The 18,651-nt window shown below is 38.7% G+C and overlaps 2 protein-coding genes across 3 annotated transcripts in view; one reads left to right on the top strand and one right to left on the bottom strand.

Annotated features, from left to right (window-relative positions):
• The window catches only part of LOC127451630 (tubulin-specific chaperone D-like), a 60,661-nt gene extending 44,917 nt beyond the window's left edge, over window positions 1-15,744 (bottom strand). The window contains exons 1-14 of one of the 2 annotated variants that reach the window (XR_007899122.1): window positions 15,198-15,744; window positions 14,875-14,925; window positions 14,662-14,759; window positions 14,459-14,560; window positions 12,901-13,047; window positions 12,636-12,691; window positions 11,886-12,018; window positions 8,414-8,459; window positions 8,180-8,312; window positions 7,934-8,076; window positions 7,787-7,847; window positions 6,475-6,549; window positions 6,285-6,379; window positions 818-974 (exon numbers count right to left, since the gene is read on the bottom strand). Coding sequence is in view for 1 of the 2 variants with exons in the window: in XM_051716453.1 (XP_051572413.1) it covers window positions 818-974; window positions 6,285-6,379; window positions 6,475-6,549; window positions 7,787-7,847; window positions 7,934-8,076; window positions 8,180-8,312; window positions 8,414-8,459; window positions 11,886-12,018; window positions 12,636-12,691; window positions 12,901-13,047; window positions 14,459-14,560; window positions 14,662-14,759; window positions 14,875-14,925; window positions 15,198-15,357 (1,457 nt within the window). In the remaining variant the exon portion in view is untranslated. The remainder of the gene's footprint in view (window positions 1-817; window positions 975-6,284; window positions 6,380-6,474; window positions 6,550-7,786; window positions 7,848-7,933; window positions 8,077-8,179; window positions 8,313-8,413; window positions 8,460-11,885; window positions 12,019-12,635; window positions 12,692-12,900; window positions 13,048-14,458; window positions 14,561-14,661; window positions 14,760-14,874; window positions 14,926-15,197) is intronic. The other variant, XM_051716453.1, reaches the window with a different exon arrangement.
• Window positions 1,857-6,264, top strand: LOC127451635 (zinc finger protein 750-like). Its single transcript, XM_051716471.1, has 3 exons — window positions 1,857-2,650; window positions 3,715-4,988; window positions 5,127-6,264. Exons 2-3 carry the CDS (start codon window positions 3,739-3,741, stop codon window positions 5,755-5,757), a joined length of 1,881 nt encoding a protein of 626 aa, XP_051572431.1. The 5' UTR covers window positions 1,857-2,650; window positions 3,715-3,738; the 3' UTR covers window positions 5,758-6,264.
• Window positions 15,745-18,651: the final 2,907 nt, after the last annotated feature.

An 18,651-nucleotide genomic window follows, 5' to 3' on the forward strand; every position in this document is an offset into this window, starting at 1 on the left:
CCATTAATATGTTTTTAAGCAACTGAAAAAAGCACAAATGTCAAGGCATGTCAAAACTTCTCCAGGGCCCAAAACACCCTCAGACCACAGAGGGTTAAGCTGTCATTTTCACCAGTCACTGACATCAGATCAGCTCTAACCACAGTTGGTTCTGGTGGAAAAAAAACTTTCTTCCTGGAAAGCTTTCAAAAACACCTTCACAAAGGTCTAAGAATGGTCACATCAAGCGTTTGTATAAACAGAGCTGTACAAGAGTCAGCTTCCCTCCAGGGTTGGAAAAGTATATATTTTCATATATCATATTTCATTTAAAACTCTAGGCTTGATCCATATGCCTGCCACACAAGAACTCTACTGAGCTGGACTTTTTAGAATAATGAATAACAAAATAAAGCAAAATATAAGTGCATACAGTGCCAACTGCTCTATGTAAACCATATATTCTCATTTTCTAAACATTTTCTGAAAATGTGAGTGGTGCTTTCCTTTCAGTTACATTTTTGAGTATACATAAGACTCAGTTCATTCCTTCAATGTAAGTCTTCGGGATTTTTTCTTCATTTTATCACACACCATGTGAATAGTAAGTTTGACTGCCAAGTATAAGCACACCTCTCATCAAGCTGCATGATTTGAGGTATCATTCATGTTCATAGCACAAACAGTGCAGGACAAGTTACGTGACAAATTTTGATACTTAGGGTTAGGGGTTTAAACTGATGTTATGATTTAAATGTAGATTTAATGAATGGCACAAATTAGATGCATTATGTTCCAGTAAAGTACAATAGCTGTGTCAGTGGTGTGGGTTTGTTACCTGGCAATCTGGTTGACGTAGGGCTTTAGTTCATTGGGCTCGTAGGCGCGGGCAAAAGCCCAGCACACATAGCAGGCTGCATCACGGACATTTGAGCCCAGGCTGCATGCTCCTCTTTTCTCATCATATGTCAGAGCTTTTACAATCAATGGCACCACTGTAGAGAAGATACAGACAAAACATTAGGCATAAAATAATCATTAGTTTTGTATTGCAAAAACATTTCAAACAATACTGCTCAAATACTGTAGGCCTTACCATTGAATGGTATATCGATTATTTACAAAATCAGAATCACAATTCACATGCTGAATTCAAATTGAATATGAAATCAGTGGGAGAAACATGACTATTTTTAACTGTTTAAGCCCTTGCATGTAACATTTTGAATATATTTGCCAATAATGGCTGTTTGGTTGAAATTATGGTTCCTCTGATTAAAAGGGGGAAAAATATCTCCCTTGGAAAACATTTTCAAAGGGTGCTTTTGAAATAGCTTTATGCATAGATTTTATTGTTGTTTGAAGAAAACAAAGAAAATTCAAGGTAAATATCACTTGTGAGCAGAATATTTTTATTGGACATCCTTTCAAATGAAGCTTTAATTTTGCTAAATGAAGCAAAAAGTATTTAATTGTGTTTATTTAGGATACATAAAATGTTAGCTATGAAATTATCCTTAGGCGTCTGCTATTTTATAAATATATATAATTATTATACTTATACCATGATTAAAGAAATGTAATTTCCATCACAAACATTTCCACCACAGAATTCTATTAACTACAATATAGAATTTGAGATGTGGTGGAAATGGCACTGTGGTGGGAATTTTCATGACTTTCAGAAAAAGAAAAAAAGAAAAAAAGAAAAAAGAAAAAAAAAAGAAAAAAAATCTGTGATTCATGTCTATACACTGTTGGTCATGTTAGTAAACAAATAAACTAGTGAAACACACACACATATATATATATATATGGCTAACCTTTATCACCCTGCACTACTCACCTGGTGTTTTACAAGAACAAAATATAATACTAATGGGGAGAGGGTACTGATAGATGACTGTTGAAAGGATATGATAACAGGGAACTCTCTACCTAAAACTTAGGTGGGGCCGATATTGAAAGTACAGAGATTTTATGATTCATGCTCTACACATTTATTCAGATTTTTGCAAAACAAAGCCAAACTTTACCTCTACACTCTACAAAAGTAATATTTTACAGATACAGAAGTCTGCGCATAACTGCTCAGAACTAAAATTTTCATTGTCATATGTCTATGACATTGCGGTGTTGCTGTTGAAAGACACTTCTGATCAGGAGTAGCACACATTTGGCTTCATGCAAATCTCACTGGTTTGTCCTTAATATCTCCACACCCCTCTGACAAACCTCCTAAAACCTGCTTCATACCTAACTCTACCACTCCTGGGCTACTTCAAATTTTTACATAAACAAAATAGCCACAGACAGTCCTGACTGGCTTCTAGTCCATGTGGCTTCTCTCTAGCAGTTAAGTAGGAAGGCAAACTAGCAATGTATTGTGGCTCGGGGCTTGCCTAATATCAGGTACATTGGTGCTGCCTAAGGGCTTTACTGCTTGGGCACAGACTCCACCCCACAGAGAGTCACCACCTTACAGAGAAAGTAAGAGACTCAGACTCATCAGAAACCAGAAAGACAAAACACCTAAACGAGCAGACACCTACGTTCAGGGGCAAACACTCTGGGAAAACTGCTGGGGACATTCTACTTTTCAGGAGGTCTGCTGTGGACATCAATCCAACGACGATACATCCAACATCCAGAACGTCGAGTCTGACAAAAGGTAACGTCAGCATGAACTCACTGAGAAATTCAGAGGCATCTGTTATTGTTGTTACTATGTAGTTCTATCGTCTGTAACTTGCTTGTAAATTGCAGGTGTACTTGTAACAGGTGTTTCTGGGGTAGCAGTGAATTGCTGACTACTGATGCACCTGTTCAACTTACATATAATAGAAGATACTCTTATGTATTTGCCACGTGGTACTTATCCAAAAGATTTAGATTAAGTCTAAACCAAACAAATACATTTCAGAAAAAATAAAAAATCTAGATGGAAAGTTTTATATGATGTTAAATTCATAAGATATATAGGTAACATAAAAGGTTGAACATAAAAGAACATTGAAACAACAAGTAAAAAAAGAAATGTCACAATACAAAAATTTCCTAAAATTATTTTGTGCCTTGAGGAGGGAGCGGCTTCATATGAAACAAGTGAGCCAAAACTTGAGCCACCACTTCTTGCGACAGCACGTGACAAACAGGTTCCTTAAGGTGGAGTCATTTTCAGAATAACTTGCCTAGCAATATTTTCTCAGATCTGCCTCCCAATACAAACCTTCAGGCCTCAAAATCTTTGCACACTTACCGGACCATCATGTATCAGCATTGTAGTGCAGAATTGTTGGGCAGAAACAAATTCCTTTCATCACTGAAGCCATAACATCCATTTGGTTACTAATGTTCTAAAATACAGTAGATGAAATTTTATTATAATAGATTTGGTAGCTTCTCTTGTTTTCAGGGCAAGTGAGATCAACTATTAAATGTCTGGAGTTTGTACCCAGCAGATAAGGTCATGGGAAACAGGTGTATGTGGTTTCCCACACCATCAGGCTATGAAGGAGGGGAGCATGTTTCTACAGGCCTACACTGGCTTCAGCAGTGCGGCTAGGGAGCGTTATGCTAACACACAGGCCAACAAGCAGTCCCAACATAGTTAAAAAATTGAAGGGACTGTATATGCAATCCTTCTTTCTATAACAAGCATATAGAGACCCAACAAATAAAAGAAGCTTTGGTGGAAGGTTTAAAAGTATTGTAATTTTTGTTTCCTGTTCCCAGACAGGGCTGACAAACCACGCAGCAATGGATTCAGACAAGAGCAGCAGTATGGACACTCTCCAGGGGAGAAAACCAAAGAAACCCCATTACATTCCTCGTCCTCCTGGCAAGCCTTTCAAATATCAGTGCTTCCAATGTCCCTTCACCTGCAACATCAAGTCTCATCTCTTCAACCACATGAAATACAACCTGTGCAAGAACTCAATTTCTCTGGTATCTCAGCGCATGGAGCAGACAGGGAAAACACCCAAAGTCTCTCAGCGTAGCATTTCTTTAAATCACAACATTAAAGAACCTGTCCTGGAGGTTGAAGCCAGCAAACCAATAGATATGGCCAATGACAAGGTTGAACAAGTGGAGATGGGTAAAGAAAGTAATGAAAAGCCTGAAAGTCCAATCGAGGAGGTCACTAAGGTTGTTCTTGAGCCAGTTTCTGAGACCAGGGACAAAAGTGCAGACATGGACATTCCACAGAACAAAATAACTTCTGCCTTCACGCCGGTTCCACAAATGTGTGAAGGCAAAGCTCTACCGCTGCCTCTACACAAAGATGACCCATCATCTTCATCCATTCCTCAGTTCTACCAACAAATGACGCCATGGGTCCCACCTGCTTCCACAACACCCCTTCTTCCTCTAATCCCGGACTATTCACCATACATGGTAACTGAGAGGTCCTTGCATTCCATCTACACACCATACCCACAGAACCAAGTAAACGCCCAAGCCTACCAACTCACACCTCGAGAAACCCAGACACCCCTGGTGCCATCACCTCTGGTCCCAACCAGTACATCCCTTCTCCACCCTTATCACTATAGATATGGCCATTCTATTATACCTGGTCCACTACCCTACAGCCTCTACCAACACCCTGAACTTCACATGCCTTTACAGAGGTCCAGGTATTTTCCTCTAGATGTGTACAGCCACAGATTTTATCCCAGAGATTATGGAGGGCACCAGGTCTCCCTATCACATTCTGATCCTTACAGCAGACTTCCTGAGGACAGGGGTGTCCAGGAGCACAACAGAGAAAAGGGTACCCGCCACAGTCCTTTAGCAGGGTGTGCCGCCTCTGGGTCTCCAGACAGGCCAAATGCGGCAGATATCACCCAGCGTGTCCCCGTTACACTCAGGCACACTTCCCATGGGGAGTCTCTTCCATACAGCCAATCACAGCATGTCATGCAAGGGCCAACCACAGCACCCAACAGTTTACCGAAGAAATCATACGGACAACCTCAAGAGAACACATTACAAAAGAGAGAATGGTATGTAAAGAGTCTGTAGATCATAATCATAACCAAATCTATCTGGTTACGAAGCCCACAAGAAGGCTATTCATTATTATATACTTCACAGAACTAACAATAACAATTGCACCTTGCTTTTCTTTTCTTTTTGTACAGGAATGAACTTCAAATCACAGTTTCCACACGAAGCAGTGACATTTCAGAGCAGGAAGAGGCTGTAGATTTGGATGTAGAGTCAGAGGAAGAGCCAGGTCCTCTTAACCTTTCAAAGAGGTACCAGACTGCATCCAGCTACATAATGCACAACTACCTTAACCGAGAGCTCCATTCTGATTCAGAAAGGAGTCAAGAGGATATGCCGCTTGACCTCTGCCTCAGGGCACAGTCCAATGACCAAGCCCTGCCAAACACTAAAGGCTCTGAAACTCCAAAAAAAGAAACTATCCAAAATGCTGAGGAATCCACAATTACTCCAGCCAAAGAACAAGATCTAGACCCAAGTGACCAGAGGCACTCAGCGGCCTTTGCTCTGTGTCAGCTTGCCAGCTCAAGGGACATTATCAGTGACTCCATTATTGGCCAACAAGGAATGACTAAGGTCCAAAACAGCCAACACCCTCCTTCCCCAGACAAGCATCCAGCCAAGGATGCTCTAGACACACCCAAGCAGAGCACTCGAGCACTGGGACAAAAACAAGCAAACAGCAGGCCTCTCAGGCACACTACTAAGAAAGCAAGGGTAAAAGAACCAGCTCGGACCCAAAGAAAAAGGTCGCAAAACTGCTGATGTAGCAATTTCAAAGTGTGAACAGGAAGAAGCTCTGGTCTAAAGATTCACAGTTACAGACTTTACAGGAAGATGACCAGCAGTTACACTAAATACATAAATTATTACTACATTTACAGTCTGTAAAATGTATAGTTGTGAAGCTATTTACTGTAGATAATTTTAACATTATGCACTGATTTTAAAAAAGGGTGGCGCAGATTCTATTTTGCTCTTTAACAGACAAACTTAAAAAAAAAAAAAACGTTACACTTAACTGTTTATAAAAGGCAGCTGGGTGGTGGTATTTTTAAATAAAGAAGCTTGTCAAAGTTGTAGAATTTGAATAAAAGTATTTGCATAAAGTTATTTGTGCTTGCTTGATGTCGAGGAGCGTTTTGTGAACTGTTAAAAAAAGATTATAACTATAATAAAACTATGTTATTAGCAAAATAATGTCAAAGGATGTCTGAGATATAAAGGAAACAACACATGTGTTGAGAATTCTTCAAATTTAACAATAGTTTCACAAGAGAAGGCAAACCAACCATCTGAAAGACGTGAAGGAAGCAGCAGTCCTCTCCGGCCCAGCTCTGCAAGAGCCAGGCAGCCCCCATGCCAGGCATTATCTGTTTCTTGGAAACTGTAATACACACATATCAATACACAATGCCAAGACACACTGAGAAAACACTTATGTCATATTGTCGTTAGCCTCCTATTATAGTATAGGCACACCTGAAACACTCTAAAACAGACTCCACCACATCATCTGCGAGCTCTTTAGGCAGTCTACCAGTCACCCTTCCAATCCTGAAGGTGGTAAAAAAAAAAAAAAAAAAAAGACAAATTAAAATAAGGAATAATACTCCACATTAGGGCTTCAACAACGAATCGGTAAAATACAGTAGATAAAAATAGATTATCATAAAAATCACAGTATGTCGTTTAGTGAGATATGTGCGCCGTGCACTGAGAAGCTCTATCAGTGATGCCACTTAGTGAAAAATTAGCTTGCATAATAAAACTAATCTGAAACATAGTGAAGATCAGCTGAAGCTGGACAAAACACGACGCAACTTATGCAATGCATGGGAGTACTTTATTTTACACTATGTAACACTTCAAAGAAGATCATAAGCATAGAGTTAAATGTGGTTCGGTTGCTGCGTCAGGTGCGTTGACAGAGCGCATGTCCTGTTTAATGTGCTTGAAAGTTGTTTCTCTCCAGGAGATAACTTATATTTTCAATATTTTAAAATGTGTTAATGTTATAAATTCAAAAATCATGTGTATATTTCTATATTTCAAACTGTTTGTCTTTACCGCAAGCAAGTCTCTGTTAAACTTCAAAAACTACACTGAGCAAGCAAGCATGTGCTCCTGCGTGTCAAACCAATCGCAACAGAGAAAGGGAGCGGAATCAATTTGTTTAAACTTTAAACTATGCAGTCTGAAAAAATGTTTGTTGGATATAAAATATTGGTTAATGTAACTAATTAATTGAAAGCCTACATATAACACAAAAAATATTTTTAATAAGAACTGCAACATTTACTAGTAGTAGTAGTGAACTTCATAAAGAACATTCTACTTCTTAAATGTGAACACTTACTATAAATTGTTTTTTTTGTTTGTGTGTGTGTGTTTATCATCATTAATAATTTAGTGGTTTAAATTGTCCTGCTTCTTCCAAATTGAGGACAAAGTGTTTTGTTTTTTTTTCGTGAAAAACTATAGGCGTTTTATATCATAACGTTTATATTTTTTGGTACAATGTATAGCATCCAACACTTATATTTTTTTATAAAAAATTATTCTGAATAAAATACGGGAATTTATCCAATACATCGATTAATTGCAGAAATAACCGACAAATTAATTAATAAACAAAGTAATTATTAGTCGCCGCCCTAATGCTAATTCACTTTGCTGACAAAGTATCTCTATGGTACAGCACTGAATTATCTAAACTGGCCCAAATACAACATACATTTATAAAAATAAAAATAAAACAAATTAATTCATGAACTTGACACATTGTTCTCACCCCTTAGCAGAAGACCATCGCACTATTGTCTCTTTGTCTTTTAGCCCCACCAACAGTTGTTCTGCAACAACGGATAGGCAAAATAGCAGTACAAGAGAACATTTAGGTATATTTAATCAAACATAAACCTACTCCTAAATTACTTACCAATTATATTCTCCACCTCTGGAGGCATGTCATAGTCTTCCTCTGGACTGACAGACTCTAGATCCGGTTTTATGGACTCTACACTTTCTGTGACGGCAGACTGGGCCAGGTTCACTGCAAGAGACCGACTTCCTCTCTGGTATCTGGATGCCATAATATATAAATGCTTGTAAACAAGTCAACATTTTTAAACAAGTATTCCTTAGTTCATGTCATTATATTTTTGTCAGTTAGCCAGTCCATTACCTCCATTTGGCCAATTGTGGTTTTAGAAAGGTCAGGCCCAGTCTCTGGACTACTTTTGCTCCCAACTTCCGTAATGTGGCCTGGTTACTCTCAGCTATTCTTTTTTGGTTTAGACATTGAAGCACTGTGGGGGCTGTCGAACAACGGAGGTCAGGTAAAGATTTAAAACATTTATATGGCTGTGAATTTTGATGCTGCTGAGATAAAACAAAGAACTAGGGGACTTATACACACCATATTGCAGGAAGTCATCACGTTTCCCATGCTTGAAGAGCTGAGCCTGGTAAGAAATGACCATTTGATTAGGATAATGGCTCGGTCTCGATCATGTCGGTCTATACAATCCGTACCTATCCATTGACATTCTCATTTATCTCAATGGCAGTTGCTCGGCTGGCATCTGACCCTTTAGAAGAATGCAACCTGCATGCTGCCATACTGGGCACTCAGTTATACCTTCAGAAGTTTCTGAGCCAATCACCTGAACCATCAATGCCATTTGACTGATCAATCTGAAGCTGCAGGAAAATGACAACCCAATGCCCTTTAGTAGTGACTATCTTAAGCTCCATCTTATCATCAAAGGTAGCAGAGAGGGGAAAAAGTATATTTTACAGGTTTTAAGAGCCCCCCAAAAAATTGGTCACCAGCAAAAAACAATCTACTACAATATAATGAAATATTTGCAATTTATATGTTGCATGCAGAACATTTTATTTAGTCACAAAACATGGAACCTTTTGAAAGGCTGTCAATGGAGAAAGCTGCTTCTTGCCCCCAGAACGGAGTAGTTACGTCATCTACCAGCTAACTTGCCAATGCTAACCAGCCAAACACTGATCCCATGGTCCCAACCAACCACCATAACTAGCCTAACCATAACTACCCTTTAGGTATCTTTTGAGCCTGCTTTACCTATGCTTTATTATGCAGATGTGAAGTCAAATTTATCAAACCGTTTTGCAATGTGCCTTGTGAAAAGCTGAACCCTGTTCGCTCTGTGCCAGCAGCAGTCTCTTGTCATTTGCAAGCTTAAAAGAGCACTGTACATGTTCTTGCTCACTGCCTAGTGGAATTTTGCAGCATATATGCAAATCTTTGATGGCAGTTTTAACTCCCGAGGCATTCCAAACACACAGAGCCAGTTTTGAGCACCTCAGGCAACAGAGAGAGGCACTTTACAAAAGAATAACAGCAGGATCATTTTAACAGTTCTCCGGACTCTAAAACATGTAGGACATGTTTAATGCAAAGAAACTAATTCTGATTAGAATCAGTCACTAAAATAAACAATCATGTGTTCGAACATACCAATGTAAAAATACAAGGATGGCATGCAACCTCTTCCTGTCTCTGAATTGTCAGTTTCTGACTGCATAATACGTGCGCACTTTGCGGTGCATGTTTGTGTGTGTGTGGCTAACAAACAGGTGCAGGAATTGCAAGCAAAACTGTTTGACCTGTGAGTATTTACAGCAGTCAGACAGTAAGCATCTGAAAAGATAAATATGTTTTGATATTTTTAACTGCTAAATCCTCATGATATTCAATTTCATTTAATAATAAAAAATAAAAAAAAACTTTAACACATTTACATTTGTAAGTGCAAAATCTATATAAATGTAATCCAAATCCCGGAATGGAATTGGCTGGAATGGAATATTAGCTTATCACTTTCTGAAAACTATGCAGTGTATACTGTACACAGCCTATTATAAAAATAAAAAAAATGCATTATGCAGCCATAAACATTTCAAGCAGTAGTTTGCTACATTGTTGTCACATGACCATATCACATTACATGTATTAATTAAAGGAATAGATTCACCCAAAAATGAAAACTCTCTCAATATTCACTTACCCTGATGCCATTCTTCATTTTAGAAGAAGACAGAGCTCTGTCAGGTCCTAATAATAGAAGTACATGGGTGCCAGCACTTTGACAGTCCAAAAGTCACATTTAGGCAGCATAAAAGTAATCCATGAGACTTGAGTCGATCAGTGAATGTCTTCTGAAGCGAATCGATAGGTTTATGAATGAAACAAGTCGATAATTAAAACGTTTTTAACTTTAAATAGGCACTTCCATCCAGGGCTCTGATGCTGTTTGAAACTGCCAAACTCTCGCGTGACATTCGTTCTTCTGTTGTAAATAAGGGCCGCTTCCGAATTCTCGCGTGAACTCGCCGACGTGCTTACGTCACGCGACAGCTGCGTGATGCGTCAGCTGTTGACAGGAAGTGCTTTTAAAGAGTTAATAACGTAGGGGCCTGGGTAGCTCAGTGAAAATTGACGCTGACTACCACCCCTGGAGTCAAGAGTTCGAGTCCAGGGCGTGTTGAGTGACTCCAGCCAGATCTCCTAAGCAACCAAATTGGCCCCGTTGCTAGGGAGGGTAGAGTCACATGGGGTAACCTCCTCATGATCACGATTAGCTGTTCTCGCTCTCGATGGGGCGTGTGGTAATTTGTGCATGGATCGTGGAGAGTAGCATGAGCCTCCACATGCTGGGAGTCTCCGCGGTGTCATGCACAGCGAGCCACGTGATAAGACGCGCGGATTGACTGTCTCAGAAGCGGAGGCAACTGGGACTTGTCCTCCACCAACCAGATTGAGGTGAGTAACCGTGCCACCATGAGGACCTACTAAGTAGTGGGAATTGGGCATTCCAAATTGGGAGAAAAGCTGTTTATATAAAAAATGTTTATAACATTTTAATTATCAAATCGTGTGGATTACTTTGATGCTGCCTAAATGTGACTTTTGGGCTGTCAAAGTGCTGGCACCCATGTACTTCCATTATAAGGACATGACAGAGCTCTGTCTTCTTCTAACAATCTTAATTTGTGTTCTGCTGAAGAAATACAGTAATACACATCTCGGATGGCATCAGGGTAAGTGAATAATGAGAGAATTTTCATTTTTGAATGAACTCTTTAAGTGGCATCCAGTTATCATCTTGAAAATATGCCATTTTGCAGTTTTAATCCATTGTTTAATCCATTTCTGTTGCTTTTTTGCACATTTGTAATGTAGTAGGCCCATGAACCCACTAGGGGTTCATGATGGAACTGCAAGGGATTGATAAACTGTGATAGAAATCATTGATTAAAAAAATGTGTATATTCAAAACAAATAAAATATAACTCTTATATTAAATACAAAAAATAGACTTATTATTCCTTAAATTTATAGAAAAGGTAGGCCCTTAGAAATTAAGGTCATACAGCTTTAACTGCCAAAAACATTGGAAGCACCAGTCCAACAGTTAACATACTAGGGAAAGAAAATCCACAGCAGTCAATATATGATGACGGGTCAACTATAGACCAGTTTGGGTTGATTTTTCAAAGAATTTGAAAGCTTGAATGTTTTATTTCTGGCAAAGAAGTGGTAGACAAATTGTTATATCTTCTTGTATTTAGCTGAAACGCTGATGGGTGACTCTCCAAAGTATTCGATTTCTTCTAATGCATAAACATGAGTAAGCCAGACCAAGTGCTTGTGGAGAAAACAATTTATTGAAGGTTACCACCTTTGCATGCATCTGTAGCACAACAGTTCTGGACTGATGTTGACATGCAATGGATTTGCATTCGAGGCACAGTTATGATGTAAAACCAGCTGACATGTAACACTAAATTATACGCACAATTCTTTAGCATATAGCCCTTCATGTGCAATAAGGAGAGAATTTTTGGCTCACCAGTGACTGTAAAGCTCCATCGAGTGCCACAGTTCCCTCCATGGTCAGCTCACTCGTCTGAGAGATGGTGGTCAGGCACCAGTCCAGAAAATCACCCAGCCGCTTCTGCTTCACATCTGGACGAGTCACAAACCTGTGCAGACAATGCAAATAATTCAAGCAAAGCAAGAAATCTACACGTTCAGACAGCGCCCTCTACTGCTCAGAGTAAAACTAACAATGATTTTAAAGGATTAAGCACCTACTTTTGGAGGAGTGTGCAAACAGAAATGAGAGGAGTGGCATTCAGGAATCATTTTTGAAAATAGGGTTGGGCGATAAGGCTAAAACTTGTCTAGATAATTTTCAGCATCTTGATGATATAAATCTATATTTGTCATTTGTATTTGCTTTGAAATGGCTTACAGAATGTTCAGAGGAACCATCATTTCAGCAGAATTGAATGTTTAAAACAAGCAGTTAAATACAGTACAAACCTAGTGATAAAAATAAGTATTTTTCCCATGGTTTTTCACTAATTGAACAAAACAAGGAATTATATTTAATCATTTTCATTTATATGCACAAATATAACAATAAAAATCACTGTAATACTAATTCAATTTAAATTGTGATATTCATGATGCTGCTTAATATTATATGACCAGCAAAATCATTGTGAATATTTTATATATTGTCCAGCCCTACCCAGGTCATGCCCTCACATCTGGAGAAAAAACTATCAAAAATTTACTTAACTTAGTAACTTACTTTGATACCAGCACTGATGCAGCATCTCGAGATTTGTCACTCACTCTGAGAAAAGACTGTAAGAAAATAATAAAACATGAAGACAAATGTCATCTTTGATCGTAATACGATTTTCTCAAGATAACGATAAAATCAGTTCAACTCATATCACGGATTCAAATCTACATCAAATAATTGTCAAATTCACAAAAGAAAACTTCACCGTCAGTCATTACATTAATACTGATGTATAAGTTTATGTGTGATCTGTGAATCTGGGTGTTACCTTGGCAACAGCCAGGATACGATCCATGATGGTCTCTCTGTTGAGCCCAGAGTCAGTGGACAGGTTTCCATCCAGACGGGAGAGGTCAAAGGGAATGAGACATGTCATGGACAGCCAAAGGAGGAGTATGTAGCGTGTTTCCCAGGTCTAACAAAAAAAAACATATATGATAACTTATTAAATAGATGACATACAACGTTTCTCCTTTGAGATTTGGGAAGGGTCAATTAAAAAAATACAAATTATAATGATATTATTTCTTCAGAAAAGACCTGCTTGCATCTACCAACTCATTTCCAATAACATGTGCTAGTTACTACTCTAAGTCAGTGGTTCTCAACTGTGGGTCATGATTTACGGAGAAAACTTGTCCCAAATCTTTTGTTGTTGCTGTCAAAGTCTGTTTCCAATCAAACTCTACAGTATTTTGGCACAAATTCATCTGTTACTTAGTAGTATGTCTAATTCTAATGCATTAGAAGGCCCAGTGTTTACTCCATGTGTTAGGGCTGTTCACACAGGTTACATTCTTGCATTCAATTCAGGTAAGAAATGTGGTCCAAAGAAGTAGTAAATGTCCTGGAATATTCCTTCAAGTAAATTTTAGGCTTGTATCTATATTTCCCCCCCAAAGCACAGGGGTAATTTGATGAGAAATGAACTTTTTCTTGATCTTTTGAGATAAAAGAGTTCATAGTCCTGTAGAAAAACAAACTGTAACTTTAAGAACTCAAAACTTCCCAGGTCTCCTAAGCAACCAAATTGGCCCAGTTGCTAGGGAGGGTAGAGTCTATAACTATAATGTGGTTCTCGCTCTCGGTGGGGCGCGTGGAGAGTTGTGCGTGGATGCCGCGGATAATAGCGTGAAGCCTCCACACACACCATGTCTCCGTGGTAACGCACTCAACAAGCCACGTGATAAGATGCGCAGATTGACGGTCTCAGACGCGGAGGCAACTGAGATTCGTCCTCCGCCACCCAGTTTGAAGCGAGTCATTACGCCACCACGAGGACTTAAGAGCGCATTGGGAATTCCAAATTGGGAAGAAAAAGGGAGAAATTTTTTTTTTTAATAATAATAAAAAATAAATAAATTAAAAAAACTCAAAACTTCCCAGTAAAAAAAAAAAAAAAAAAAAGCATTTACTCAAACCAAGCTTCCGCAACTTTCTGACATTAGACAAATTAATATATTCATGACCACCCACATTGGACTGGGGGGGGTATTGGACTGGGACATGACTCGAACTCCTGACATGAAGTTTAACGCCCCTGATCACTTTAGTCTGATCTTAACAATTTGAGTGGTACAGTTTCAACACGTATAGTTTTGTGACTCTGTCCCAGTGTCACACAGGCTTTGGAAAGAGGCTGTTATTAATGGATGGGTCAGTCAAAAAAACTGGACCTCAGGGAAAAAAATTTTATGATGAAAATGTATGATCAGACCCCTTTAAGAAGTCTAGAAACTAATTAAGCATACATGCTTATGTCTTGCAATGTAAAGAGGCTCATTATAGAGCCAATGAGCAGTTATGAAAGCGAGGGACTAACTCACCTCAGTGTCTTTCGGGTCCTGTCTGCATAAAAGGTCCAGAACCGGCTGAACATCTGACACCTCATGGGGGAAGAGCTGCATGAAGATTTTGTAGCCTCTGACCTACAAAAGCACAAAGTTCCAGCTACAAAACCTCAAATTTCCCTACTATATGCCTGAAGAGACATTATCAGTCAAACTTAGAGAGATGTGCACTGTCTTGCCTTTGAGATGATGTAGAGGAATTTGAAACAGAGATGGACCAGCAGAGGTGGTGACTTCTCACTGCGGATCATCTCCAAGTGCATGCTCAGCATCCACTCTGCACAAAAGCAAATACAGCTAAACTAACAACGTGCAATCACCGAGATCATACGTCATGTTTATCACATCCATGATACTGGTCGTCTAGTTTTGGTGACTAGAAATCCTCTTACCTAGATGAGGGTCCAGAAGATGTGGCTGCTCCTGGTAACGGTCCATGAGAACTGCAAAAGTTACCCAAAGCACAACTTGACATTCCCACCATCTTATGTATGTAATATTATATCAAATCATTCCCCAAACTCTCCCTGTTGCTTCCTTAAACTCCTTTCAGATTTTGAATTGAAAAGCAATTTTAATAACATTTATTATCAGTTTTATGTGTGCTATACTAGTCCTGGACAACCTTGAGGCAGATAGAGACAGGCAAACAGATAGACATACAGAAAGATACAGACAGACAGGCATGTAAACAAACAGTTAGACATACACCTACCCACAAACTTCTCGATGGTGGTCTCCCTGCTGACAGTGTCGTTATGAATGTCAGGCAGACTGTTGATAAGTGTTTTCACCTCTGCGATCTCACTGAACTCAGACAGCACACACGCCTGTGGAATCACCTCTGACTCCTCTCCATCACACACAAGCTCCATCGCCACAATGCTCTCTATGTCCCACACGAGATCTGTGAATGTAACTGGATGATCAAACCTGCTTGTACGCAGTTAAGACGCGCTAAACGTGTGTTTATATGTTTGTTTTGGGCGTCACAGAGTCAAAGCTTTGACTGACTCGAGCTGATGTCGCTATTGATTAGAATGACACTAATTTCTCTTCAAATATTAGCAAATGACTTCTCAGTATCAACCTTTAGAGTGAAAGACATATATTAGGAATAATTCGCAGTATGTATGTTCCTTAAAACCAACACATTAAGCTTTATATATGACATAAACACAAGAGAGTGCGTTTTAAGGAGTGTAATGTATCCTGCGTCAGTTATATTATTATGGTGGTGCGCAACGCTGCTGCTGGCGCGGTCGACGGCAAACCGCGAAGGTCAAAAGAAACCAAAACGCGTTTATTCTTCGTAGTGTTTTAAAGGTGAAGAGAATGTTGCATTTCAAACAGATCTTTATTATTATTATTATTATTTAGTTATTTATTTATTTTTTGGCGACTATTAGAAGGTCGTGAATTTGCAGATGTAAATTGATTTTTGTATTTATTGTTAGTTCAAAAACTATTGAGACAACATCTGTGTATTCTATATACAGATAGTATATAGGATACACCCAGTGTCAGTCTTTTTATTTTTCACATTCTTACATGATTTTGTATTGTGTCATCAACAATAAATATAAAAAAAAAGTGTTCTTTATAATTCTTTTTTTTTTTAGATATTATTAAGCTTATTAAGTTTATTTACTGTTAAGACAGACTCATTAATAATTCATGATGGTGTGATGACTCTATAAAGTGTACAAATGTGGCGTGCAGTATATAAAGCAAAATATAATATAAATCCCAGTTTATAAAATATATACGTATGAAACCGAAAATATACATATATAATAAAAAATGTTACATAAAAACACAAAGTGTAAAGCACAGTTTGCACATTTTTACAACAAAGTATTTTTGGTGGTATTACAAGGTAGATGTGGGACCTAAGAAACAGATCAAATAAAATGTTAATAGAAATATTAAATAATTTTTTGATCGCACACTAAAAACTTGTTAAAAATAAAAACAATAAAATATACTAATAAAAAATAGGCCAGGCAAAGTAACATCTTTTGACCTTTTCAGAGGGAAGTATGTGGTCATTTGATTGATTGCTTCCACTGGTAAAATTTTCAATATTCTTCACCCATCCACGGATGAAATAATGTGGCTTTTCTTCTTATTATTATTTTTTTTTAATCCTCTTTTCTCCCAATTTGGCATGCCCAATTCTCACTACTTATTAGGTCCTCGTGGTGACACAGTTACTCTCCTCAATCCGGGTGGCGGAGGACACGTCTCAGGGGCCGTTTACACGGCAACGGTTTCAACTAAAAAAGGAAAACTTTTTATGCGTTTTGGCTATTCGTTTACACGACAAAGGCGTTTTGGGGCCTGAAAACTCAAACTTTTGAAAACGGGTTTCAAAGTGCAAGTTTTTGAAAACAATGCCGTTATCGTCTCCGTGTAAACATACAAAACGCGAATTTGTGAAAACGATGACGTCATGCGCACGCGTATTACGTGTTATATAAAGAATGATGGATTGATGGGCATCAATTTGAGATGTATAATTATCAATATGAATACTGGTGTCTGTGCAAAAACAATAATCAACAATTTATTCATTTGGAGTGTATTGTACAGTAGGCAGAACCTGCAATTTGAAAATCTTGAAATTAATGTATGGATTCAGATGGGGAAAATGTATTTGTATTTTAAATGTTATTTATTTATTTACTTTTGTTTGATGTACCTTTACCCTGCAATTCATTCACCCACCGCTTATGTATATAGCCTATAGACAGAGATGTGATGCCATGTACAGTATTCAGTGATATGCTTAGAATATGAAAACATGAGGCAGTGAAAATGAATGTTAGATCCAATGTACACGAGTCCTCTCTCTCTGTCAGAAGATATCCATATATCAGAGTTATGTCTGATATCCAAAACCAGTCAACATCAACAGCTTGTTATGTTAACTTACTCTCCTACCAGCCCAAGAGTCAGCAGGGGGAATATAGAAGAAGGCAGGAGACGAAGTGATGGTAAAAATGTTTATTGAATAATCTTGAGAGTTCAGTCTATAGGCATGCGCGCGAGTACTTCAAAACAACGCGAGAGACATTCAAAACTACAGTGGCAGACTACAGGACTGTGTTTGTGCTGCTCAAGATTTTGAGTTTACTGATGCTTCTCCAGCAAAGTAATTGTAGTAATAAAGCAACCTCATCGTCCGTCCAAATAAAATTGCTAGATGCTTTCGCCATCTTCATTGTTTGTATTCACCGCTCTGTGGAAGAATGCTTAAGTGCGCAGGCGCGTAGTGTTTCTTTACAAAGTGACATCGCCAACTACTGGCCTGGCATGCACAATACAGCGATTTTAGTTGTTTTTGCGGATCCGTGTGAACAGGGATTGTTTTGACAACGTTGTTGTCTGTACGCGAAAAACGCAAAGGAAAAACGTTTCAGTTTTTAGTAAATCGTTGTCGTGAAAACATACCCTCAGTTGCCTCGGCTTCTGAGACCGTCAATCCACGCATCTTATCATGTGGCTTGCTGTGCATGACACCGCGGAGACTCACAGCACATGGAGGCTCATGCTACTCTCCACGATCCACACACAATTTACCACGCACTCTATTGAGAGCAAGAACCGCTAATTGCGACCACAAAGAGGTTACCCCATGCGACTCTACCCTCCCAAGCAACCGGACCAATTTGGACCTGGCTGGAGTCACTCAGCATGCTCTGGATTCGAACTCGCAACTCCAGGGGTGGTAGTCAGCGTCAGTGCTCGCTGAGCTACCCAGGCCCCCACAGATGAAATAATTACATAATTCTGGAGACTTGTAGGCTTAAGTTCTTGGCTGGTATAAGGTAATTGGTATAACGTTCAAGTAATCTATGGTTTTTACTGTAGTTGATGATGAATCATCACACCAAGTTTAAATCTAAGTGTTATATGTGTTATATTTCAACCGCAACACATTGCAAACATCACACATTGAAAAGAGATAACGATAGGAAAAGAGACATGTTTGATTTGCATTCATTACACATTACTACATGCATCAAAGCATCAGCAGCTACAAAACACCCATGACAGATCTTCAACAACACACTGTTTCTTTTCCTATAAGGTAGGAAGAATTGTGGGTATCGTAAATGAAATACAATAAAGAATGAAAGGTATAAAAAAATTAAATGAGGAAC

Source organism: Myxocyprinus asiaticus, chromosome 14, assembly GCF_019703515.2.
Source record: "Myxocyprinus asiaticus isolate MX2 ecotype Aquarium Trade chromosome 14, UBuf_Myxa_2, whole genome shotgun sequence".
NCBI lineage: Eukaryota > Metazoa > Chordata > Actinopteri > Cypriniformes > Catostomidae > Myxocyprinus > Myxocyprinus asiaticus.

What these genes read in the sequence shown, in the direction of transcription:
- LOC127451635 (XM_051716471.1), top strand. Translation starts at nt 3,739, where the DNA reads ATGGATTCAGACAAGAGCAGCAGTATGGACACTCTCCAGGGGAGAAAA. An exon ending in ACATTACAAAAGAGAGAATG is followed by an intron (nt 4,989 to 5,126) that starts GTATGTAAAGAG and finishes CTTTTTGTACAG; the next exon opens with GAATGAACTTCAAATCACAG.